Source organism: Malurus melanocephalus, unplaced genomic scaffold, assembly GCF_030028575.1.
Source record: "Malurus melanocephalus ecotype Western Australia unplaced genomic scaffold, MMel_1.1 scaffold_129, whole genome shotgun sequence".
NCBI lineage: Eukaryota > Metazoa > Chordata > Aves > Passeriformes > Maluridae > Malurus > Malurus melanocephalus.
Window position 1 is genome coordinate 1,901,555 of NW_026623361.1, and position 10,435 is coordinate 1,911,989.

The 10,435-nt window shown below is 46.9% G+C and overlaps 1 protein-coding gene across 4 annotated transcripts in view; it reads right to left on the reverse strand.

Moving 5' to 3' along the window:
* ASB2 (ankyrin repeat and SOCS box containing 2) overlaps positions 1–10,435 on the reverse strand; it is a 28,348-nt gene that overhangs the window by 17,404 nt on the left and 509 nt on the right. For 3 of the 4 annotated variants that reach the window (XM_057370642.1, XM_057370640.1, XM_057370641.1), the window contains exons 2-5: positions 8,335–8,599; positions 6,650–6,754; positions 2,210–2,376; positions 1,387–1,542 (exon numbers count right to left, since the gene is read on the reverse strand). In XM_057370642.1, coding sequence (XP_057226625.1) covers positions 1,387–1,542; positions 2,210–2,376; positions 6,650–6,754; positions 8,335–8,579 — 673 coding nt within the window. In that variant the 5' untranslated portion in view covers positions 8,580–8,599. The remainder of the gene's footprint in view (positions 1–1,386; positions 1,543–2,209; positions 2,377–6,649; positions 6,755–8,334; positions 8,600–10,435) is intronic. The other variant, XM_057370644.1, reaches the window with a different exon arrangement.

The following is a 10,435-nucleotide window of genomic DNA, read 5'->3' on the forward strand; positions in this document are numbered from 1 at the left end:
TGAGTAGCTCTGTCTCAGTAGCTCTTTCTCAGCCTGAAACAATTTATAAGTCAGGACCATCCTGAGCTAAAGATAGTTTCTTAATAATTAATAGGATTTTGTTGATTTTTATTCTACCAATTTGTCCCATAGCTTTTTGAATCCCAAATCATGAGACTTTCCATGCACCTTAACGGTTGGACTCCAGCCTAAAGGTACATAGGATGAGTAGCTACATTGAAAAACCCCAATTAACCGTTGTTGTACAATGTACAGAAGAGAGGCCAGCACATTTCATAATAATTAGATATTTGTTTCAAATAATAGTCTCTTTTTCTCAGAGAGGTCCCACCTTTTGGTTTTGATTCTTCCCTTGTAATATCTCCATGTTGTCCTCCCCCATAAACAGGTGTCACTCATATATACTTTCATATATACTGAAAGCAACTATGTAATTAGAAATTTCTGTAATTACCTATCCATAGCTCTGCAGAATTTAATTTGCTTACATATGAGGGATGACTATTTTGCTATGACAGTTTTTTAAACTTTTTTGTTGTTTTTGAGGATAGACTAGCAGATACYGCATCAAGGCTACCCCATTCTTATTAACAGTCCTTCTCTGGCTTAAGTATGTTTTCGTATCATTGTTGTGATTATTATTACTGTGAGCACTACTACTATTACTACTACTACTACTACAGCCACTACTGTGTGTTTAATGCACAGCTAAACATCTTTCCTTGGCTCTACTAAAAACCCGAATTTTAAAACAAAAGCATTTTTTAAAAGCAGCTCTAATGCTAGGCATCCAAAATTGGAGGCAAGATTGCTGTTTTAAACAATAATATGTGTTTTTAATGTTTTAGAGTGCTAAAAAATGTCATGGAAAGAGCAATGGGGTTGGGCATGAAGGTGTAAGAGGTCATCTCCTCTGAACGTTTGTGACATCATTTATGTATTGCTATCTTCTCCTAAAGGAAGAAAGTGTTCTCTCCAAACAGCAGCAAAATAATGTGTCTGCGTTAAATAGCTTATCTACCTCACTCTTTCACTGATTTATAATTATATAGACTGTCCCACAGCACACAGCCTTCGCTGTCCAGCTTTCTATAAATTTGGGACACTGTGCAGACAGCCTGTGCTTAGGGTCCCACTGAGCATCTCACCCCTCACCTTTAGCACCCCAGCACAGCCTGCATGCTGCAAGACAGCTGYTCTCCCTGTCTCTGTTGAGGATGAGCTAAAAGGCCATGGCAGGTCAGACACAGAAGATAGACGACTACCACAGGGCAGTAGCAAACAGGAGCTATCACTGACTTCTCAGCCCCTCTTCACCAGAGATCCTGCAGTTCTGCCTTGGTGGTGCCAGCAGAGCTCGGCATCCCTGGAACAGCAGCTGCTCACCTTTGTAGAGTGGCGTTTCCCTGGCCTTGTTGGAGATGTCGGGCTCAGCCCCAGCCTGCAGCAGGGTGAGCAGGCAGTCCAGGTTGCCCCGGCTGGTGGCCAGGTACAGAGCTGTCTCCTCATTGAGGGTGCGCTGGTCGATGGTGCCGGGGTACGCTGTGAAGGGAGGGTGAGCCCAAAGTCATTGTGGCATGCAGTGCACAAGGATCTGCAGCACCATTGCCCTTCTAAATCCTTGAGGGTTTAAGTAAAATTTTATTGTTTATTTCTTTTCCTTTCTCATGAGCAATGTAAATTAGGAATATACTATAATGTTACTGTAACTCAGATTGGATATCTAAATCTGTCTTTAGTTTAGATTAAAATATTTGGCATTGGCCACTAGTGATGCACAAAGTTGTTGAGCAGCTGCTCTTCAGCAGCAGTTTGAAAACAAACTACAGTAATTAACCACCTTCAGGCACCAGCAAAGAGATGCTGGGTTGGATCCCCCCCCCAGGAGAAAGTGGGGTTATTCCTGTCAGCTGCAGCAGCAAAGCAGCTCACAACAGTAGAGAGCTCAGCTGCAAGGCCTTAGCATGAGAAATCCAGGACTTGGCAGGATCTATCCTGATATCACTTTCTCCCAAATATCCTCACTTTTAGAGGCTTCAGTCTGGAAACCTACTTTCCAAGAAAAGGTGAATTAATATACAGGCAGGGAGATTGGAAAAGAAGCTTCATACACAGCCCCWGGCTAGGATTGAAATACTGCTGATTTGGCCTTTAGTTGTTCATGTTCTTCTTTTCCCTTTTGCAATTAGTTAGTTTAAACTTCACTGACCTTTTTGCAACAGGCTCAGGCAGCCCACTTGTCCATAGTATGCAGCTTCATGGAGGGGTATCCAGCCATCCTTATTAGGCTGAGAAAGATTTTTTCCTGATTTCATCATGTTGCATACTGCTTTTTCATCTCCATCCTTGATTGCCGCCACTACAGGGTCAATTTCTCTTTAAAACAAGATTAAAACTTGGTTATTGCTTCCTTCATTGCTGAGAAGCTTTCTACAGCAACATGACTGTTTTATTTGGCCAAAATAGTGAATCCCTGCAGCCTGTATAGCAAGTGTTTGCACAGTGAGACACCATAGGGCCTCTAAAGGTAAAATTTTTCTTCTCTAATTTTGTCATTGTCAGCAGATGAGAAGAATCAGAGTGTAAGGAAAGTGTAGGTGTAACTAATTTCTGACAGAAATACTTCTATTTTAGATATCTGGAGTTGTGGAAGACCAGCTCTGACCTTGCTCTGTACATTGCAGAGTCCATGACTGTGATAATTCCATCAGCTCATTGTCCCACGTGGCATGGTGCTTTCATATGAGACCTTTTTAATGAGATCAACTTTGAAGAGAATTACTGTTCATCCTTAAGTTTTAGATTTGATTTGCAGGTRTCTTTAACAGAAATGATCAATAAATCTTACTCTTGCATTTTGAAGATATCTTCATATTTACTCACATAATCCTGTTTTCAGAATTTAGCCAGCCCAGTTATGAGGAAGGGAGAGCTCTGGTCAGACCATGTGAACACTGGGGTGTTGGTCTTGGCTCTCCTTTCTTCATCCAGAGAGGACTGGGAAAAATCCCTCTACCCAAATCCCTGTGCCAAGCGTGCATTCCGCACACTCCGGGCAGCAACCCATTCCTCCACTTCTCTGAGTRTTTGCAGAGCAGGGCTGACCTGGGCACCCCAATCCGACTGCAGAGCAGCAGTGACAGCTCCTGTGAGTCTCCCCATGCAGCAGGAGKCCCAGCACTGCCTGACAGCCACTGTGCCTGGGTCACAGTGCCTGGAGCAGGACCTGCCACCCTCCTTCCGCGCCATCTGGGGCTGCTGGCAGCGTGGCAGAGGTGGGCAGCTGGGGAGCTCCTACCCTGCAGCCAAGGCAGGCTGGACCCTTGCCCRTTGTGGGCAGCAGTGGTGGGCTGTGCCTTCCACTCTTGGCTCTGCTTGGGCTCCAGCTGAGCTGTGCTGGGACAAGGCAGCCCCAGCTTTGTTATTGTGATGCATTAAATCGCTAAAATTCAGCACAGCCAACACCACAAAAGGAAGAAGCCCTTTACCACTTCTGATGGGGACTTGAAAAAAATGAACATGGGCTATAGTTTCGGAGACAGAAAACAAGAAGTTGCAGAAACACCGGTGCAATTGAGGTTTGAACTGGCTCTACAGAGAAAAACTTGCAGTTCTAAAGCCAGAGAAACTCAGGAGAGAGGTACATGTCTCAGAYTATTAGCATTGCCAGGGCAGGAATAAAGCATGTGATGGACGTCATGCTGGCTAGTGATGATGGGAACAACCAGAAACTCCAGTTATGACAGGAAGAAAGCTTAAAATACCACAATAGAGTGAGATCAGACACAGAAAAATATGGGCAGGTCAGCACAGGAGTCCTCACAAAGCAGTGTACTAGTACAACCTCTGCACTTAGTGGGAATTACAGGAGCAGCTCTGGATTCCATTGCATTGTAGGGGCTGGACAGACCAGCAGCCCGAAACTCACACAGACCTCACTAATTTCAGCTTGCCCAAAGGTACACAATCTATGGCATGAACACTGACATTAGCATTGCAAGAAGTCACCAAGTTGCTGCTCTGAGCATAAATTCAGGGCCTGGAATGGAGCGGGTTATCTCAACACTTGTGCCAGATTATGGGAAAAGACACCATTTCACAGGTGAAATAGTACTTGGTGCCGCTTGCTCCTTCTCTACAGCTGGAAGCAGTGATTTCAAGACAGTAGGGTCACAAAAATAGCAACACTGGAATGAGGAGAGATACGGGACACAAGGCCAGGCATTTTGCCTGAGAAGATAACAGCTAGAACAGGCAGCTGCTGTCCTGGCCATGGCCCTCCCAGGAGGAATGGACCAACCTTCTGATAACTGCTGGCCGGATGTCCCAGGGACACCGCTGTATCTCCACACTGCTTCGAGTACCCTGAGGACTCAACCTAAGATTGATAGTTGTGTACATAAAATAGATTTTTATACAGGTGTTGAAAATTGAGCACTTTGTTGAAGTTAGCTCACAGCAACTGTTGGCATGTTTGGCTRGGAGGAGGCAGAGGTGGGGGATCTTCATCTTTCAACACCTCTGGCTGCTGAAAACATCTGTTGTTCTGTGCAAAGGCTCATGTTACACATGTAGGGCCGTGACCTCAGGATTTGGGCACATGATATAATTACTGGTGCTTAATGAATTACTGCATGCCAGGTGGGCCAYGGCAGCAGTCTGTGCATGGGGCTGGCACACAGCACATGCAAGGTAAATCACATTATCTGAGACCTCAGGGAAAGCAGGAGGGCACCTCGGATCTGTGCTAGGGTTAAAAATGTGTGACGAATCAGTTACTGTTCTGCTTAAGCCCTCAGATGTTGAATGAAGCAAACTTCTGTTGGGTTCCTTGACCTTAAATGATTCCTGAGTAAGATGAGGGRGTTTGCTGGACCAGGCTGCTGATGCCTTAGCCAAGAAAATTCCAGATCAGAACAGAAAGTTTAATGAATCTACATGTGAAATCCCTGTTTTCCGCCTGGCTTATAGTTGGCTGTTACAAAAACCCACCACATTGTGCAGCCTGGATTTCATCAGATGTAGAAAATAAAAATATTAAAACTATGGAGGAAGTCTGAAAATCTAATGAAATCTTAACCTTATAGGAAACTCAAAAGAATTACTGCATTTCAGAGATCAACAGGCAAGATAATAAATGCTCCTTGCAGATGAGATGTATGGTGAGGTCAATTCTGAGTGCTGAAGAAGAGGTTCAGTGGAGCATAGAGAGGTTCAAGAAGCTCCTTTTCCTGACAGCCTGGAGAGATGCAGGCAGCATAAAGCAACACTTCCCCAGGTGATATCATCCCTGCCTAGGGCTATAAAACAGTCATGCCATCATGCTCTCCTAGGGCTTCCCAGCTATAGTTTTGCTCTACTTGGCAGCAGAGGAGGGCTAGTTTATCAGCCTTCTTGAAGACTGAACTCTATTGAGCTACCTGTTGGAGAAGAGCAGCCTTCTGCTGCACCCAGAGCATTGGAGAGGCATACAAGGAGTGCACAGCTCATAGTGAGAAGATGCAATTTCAGGGTGGCCAAGGGAAGGTGGCAGGTGACAGGGGTAAGGCAGGCCTCATGTAGCAGGAAGAGGCTTCCACAATGTCAGGGAGTGCAATGCCAGTGGAGGGCCAGGAATGGTGTGAATCACCCAGGGTGCAGGGAGAGGTAGGGGAGATTGTAGAGCTGGGTGAGGGATGAAAGGAAGAAGAGAGGTGGAAGGGTAGTCACTGCACCTGTGCATCCAGAGAGGCACTTGTAAGATGGATTAAACTAGGTTTGAACTGGAAAGATAGAAGAGGCAGGACACAGGGAAGTGCTGGCTATAACACTTTCCTCCTGTCATCCGATAGCTAAGGGCAGGTGCATGTATCTATTCTGCCCTGCAGAGAGCTGTAATAAACCCATCGTGGTGTAGTTATTTCTACTACACACAGGCACTGGGACACAGCTTGGGCCACTGTCTGCTTTTCTCATCCATCACTGTGTTCAACCAAGCTCATTTGCAGCCTCTGCCAACAGCAAAACATGTCCAGGAGGATCAGTCAGTCAAGCTGGTTTCCTCCTTGGACAAGTAAGCACCCCTCACTGTGGCAGGACAGCACAGGTGGGGCTGGGAACAGGTGTGTTGGGAGCATTTATAAAATACTTGCTTCAAAGGACTGGACTTTCYCACCTCTTTTATACACTGTGATACATTTATCCCCTACGTTTCCCCATTGCTGAACACTGAACTTAATGCCAATGCATTTACTATCAGCACCTGCCTGCCTCATCTACGCTGTTGATAAGTGAGCCAGCCTGTATAAATAAACCACAGTGCAGTTGTCCCTTCCCTGCTGTCCTTGTCAYCTCAGAGCCTGACTGACCCAGAGTCCCCAGGACACATGAACTGGCGGGATGGAGAGAGATGAAGGGGGAGAAGAGAACAAGGGAGATTTGAGGTGGGTCACCTGCAAGAGCATGGTCTGGGCAGCCGTGAGGTTGGAAGGAACAACAGGAGTGCAGCGAGGGTGATGTGCAGGTGTCAGCGAGACCTCCWCCAGATGAACACGGCCATTTCCCCCCACCAGGCACCATCACCACCCACAAGAGATGTCTCGGGGGAGAGCGGGTAGCAAGGCTTGTTGGACCGCAGGGGAAAGCAGAAGAGGGAGAGGGAGACACTTACACGGCCTGGGATGTGCCGGACAGGCTGCTGTCGTACCTTCGCCTGAGCCCCCAGGCTGCCCCCGAGCTGGACGGCTGAGCACGGCCTGTCTGCTGGGCTGCCAATCTGGAGTGGCGATGACAGGCATGGAATAAGGAGAAATACTCCGAGTAGGAGAAACAGGTCATGCTGAGGCAGAGACAGAGACACGCATCCACAGAGACGCAGCGACAGCGCCTGCCGCTCAGGGCTTTGAATAAAAGCAGATGGCCACGGCTTGCTCTGCACTGGATTCAGCTGCTCACTCGGCTCGAGTTTATTTTTGGCCCTCTGAGGAAGCGTCAGGGGATTCAAATGACCATATAAGACAACAGTGTGGTTAACCCTACCACCACCACACAGGAAGCAGGCACAAAGTGAGGTGAGGTGACATTTGTCACCTCTGGAGTGCAATGCAAGCGGGTCAGAGGTGGGGCCAGAGGAGGAGCCAGAGCCTCTGGATGTCAGCTCCATTTCCAGCTTGGCTCTCCCAGGTGATGGAAGAGTTCAGCAATTCTATGGATTTGGTGCTACAAGCTCTAAGCTTTTCCCTCCTGTTAGAGGTCAAACACTGCTGGGCTGAGGCAAAGGCAGGACAGGTTAATGTGCAGAACTGCTAATGCTGCTTTTTGCCAAAATAGCAGGTGTCAAGGACTTCCAACAAGGACAGGACCACATGGCCAGGGAAGCCCTTATTGTCCCCTKCCTCGGGTCCCTACAGGAGAGCTGACTGTTCGAGTGCACAGTAACCACATCCTTTGGGAAAAACCACAGCTTTTGGGGGGAGCAGGGCTGCTGGCTGCACTGCATCCTGATTCCACAGCTATGCACATGCTTGCTGCTCATCCAATTGTCCCCAGTTTCCCAGCCCTGGAAACCAAACAACCCAGGGGTAATGAGCAAGGCATCAGAGGGTGGTGGAGTTATGAAAAAGGAGGAGGAACAGAACTTTGGCAGCTCTCAGTTTATTAAAAAAGGAAAAATTAAAGTAACTTAAAATATTAAAAGGATATTTTTCCTTGTTTTGGAGGTAACTTTGGAACCTATTCCTTTCCCCCTTGAGAATCTGCCTTTTATAAAATGAAAGGGGAATGACATCTGGGTTTGAAATTGCTGGGAGATCTCTGTGACCACAGCCCAGCATTGCTGCCACAATTTGGTGTCTGGATCTGCTCTTGGCTAAGAGTAGTGTGCTTGAAATCAGACTGACCTGAAATAACCACATTGTTTAAAAACTGAAGTGTTTAACAGGTAGTCTGCTCACACTGTTTTATATACCTGTTTTTTGTGCCTCTCTTATGTTTTTCCCATAATAAATGCTTTGCTCCCTCTCTGTCAAAATCTAAGCTTGGCATACAATGGGGGAAAGGAACAGCTAGCTTTGGGAAGGTTTCTGTTGTTCAGGAAACCTTGTGGCCATGCCTCTTTTTTGGTTTTATCTGTTGCTTAAAACAGACAACATCAAGCAAATTCTCCTCTTTCTGCGAGCACATAAATTGTTGACCTCACTGGATTTGTAGCAGACTCCGGCTCCCTCACTAATGACAGACTCGCCCAGGAGCCGCCTGGCACAGCTAATTAGAGAGCGTGTGTGCTGACAGGGAGCCTGTTTTCCCTTCCTGGGCAGGGCTCTCTGCAGGGAACAGCCGGCGCTGGCACTCGCTTACCTTTGCCAGGGGTAGATGCGGTAGGGAGGGTTGTGGGGGCTGGCACGGCTCGGGGTGGCCACCTCACCAGCACGGGCCACCATCGRCTTCTGGGGGCTCTGGGCCGCTGGCTGACCCGCAGGGTCCTCCTCCAAGCTCTGCTGRATGGCCATCTTTATGAGCTCGTCTTCACTCAGGCTGCTGTACAGACTGTACTCCTCGCARCCTATCGTTTGTCTCTGAGTATTTGCTGCCGTTGTAGCCATTTTTACAATTCTTTGCTTTCCTGTAAAAGGAAGTGGTGATCATCAAAATCTGGAAAATGAAAAAAACTCAACTATCTTGTGCTGTTGTTCAGGTCTGCCACCACATTAGGCTGACCAGAAAACCCTTCAGAAACCCTTCACCAGGGAGAGAACATTATCAGCTAAAATCTGCATGTAAACTTAATGAACTAGCTCTTTTCAATTACACAGAAATAACTGGTTTAGCTGGTGTTTGAAAAAGGGGGAGTTGCTGCAAGCAAGGCAGGTTTTTATCTGCTTATTCTGGTTACCACATCTCAAGAGAAAAATAGGCAAAGGAAATCCCCTTAAGATTGAAGAGATACATTTTTGAATTTTATTTAGGAGAAGACTGATGGATGTCTCTTTTTACTGATCTTATTTCTTGCTGTAATTGCAGGAATTGAAGGGAAAGTTTGTCTCTTTGCTGGTTTTCTGTAAGGACAGGCCCTCTACCATGAAGTGCAAAGAGGCTTTGTAATTTTTTCCATCTTATCTGGARATCTCTCAAGCAACATGCAAAGCTATGCTTTGAAGTGACTTTGTTTCGCTCAGCGAGGACAGCAACACCGCACTGCTCCGTTTCACTTCTGATTTTTTGCTTTTTCACAGAACAAAGTTCAAAGTTCACGAGCAAGATGGAAATGAGAGAAGGGTGAAACATTGGGTACACTCAACAATCACAGAATGACTGTGAACCACCACTGCAGGACTCTAAAAGGCAAAACCAATCCAAAATACTGCAGAATTTCCCGCAGTGCTAGGGAAGTACTAATGCCATGWATGGTACAAGGCTCTAGCAGTATCTCATTTGGATGCCAGAGAGCACTCTGGCCATCAGGGTTCAAGAGCCAAGGGTTTATTTTATGAGAGGAGGTAGAAAAGCTTGCCTCTTCTATGAAGATAACAACAGAATAGGTTTGATTTTGTGAGAACAAGGTTAAATCATGGGGAGCACTGGGATGAGGAGCAATGGGAACGAGCTGCTCAGGAGGAAGTGAATGAGACAGGGAGGACAGGGACCCAGCAGGAGGGGACAGTGGGGGCATGTCCCCCAGGTTCAGAGGGATGAGGGGCTGCCTGAGAGCACCGGTGCAGTTGCCAAAAAAGCTGCCTGCCCCCACCCTGTGGCTGCCAGTCCCTGTCCCATCAATGCCACAGCAGGGTTGGTCTCCTRCTCCACATGGCCCTGCTCCCGCCAGGATCAGGTCTGGCCAGCAGAGCCCTGTTCATGAGGACAGCAGAAGTGCCCAGCTTCCCCCTGCTCAGGGCTTGCCCCAGCAGGAGCCTTGGGGAGCTGTCAGCTCCCTTTCCCTGCACAGCTTCCCTCTCCTCCAGCCTGGTTTGCTGTGCAGTCACATCAGCACTGACTGGACAGGGGTCCAGCGTGCCACGAGCCTCAAACCAGGAAAGTGCCCTGCTGCAGCAGCCCTGGCTGCCGTGTGCACAGCCAAGAGACAGTTCTGACCTGGAGGGAATGGCAGCTCCCCAAATACAGTTTGAAGAAATTGCAAGAGCTTGAATCAACCAAATAACTTAAAATCTTGGATTTAGGCTTTTCACTTCAGACATGGTGCCATCTCCCACATCCACAGCCACCACAGGCTCCAAGCCCGCTCCAGCAGAAGAGGGAAGACTTCAGGGTAAAGGGAAGCCCAGCRGATTTCAGATTGACAGTATGATTTTTAACAACAAAGGATGTATTTTATAGCCATGAAAAATGCCAAAATGAAACCTTCAATTTCTGCAAATAATGCAATCAAATTTTGGCGGGTTTTCTGTTTTTCTGTTTTTTTTTTTTTTTTTTTTTTTTTTTTTTTTTTTTTTTTTTTTTTTTT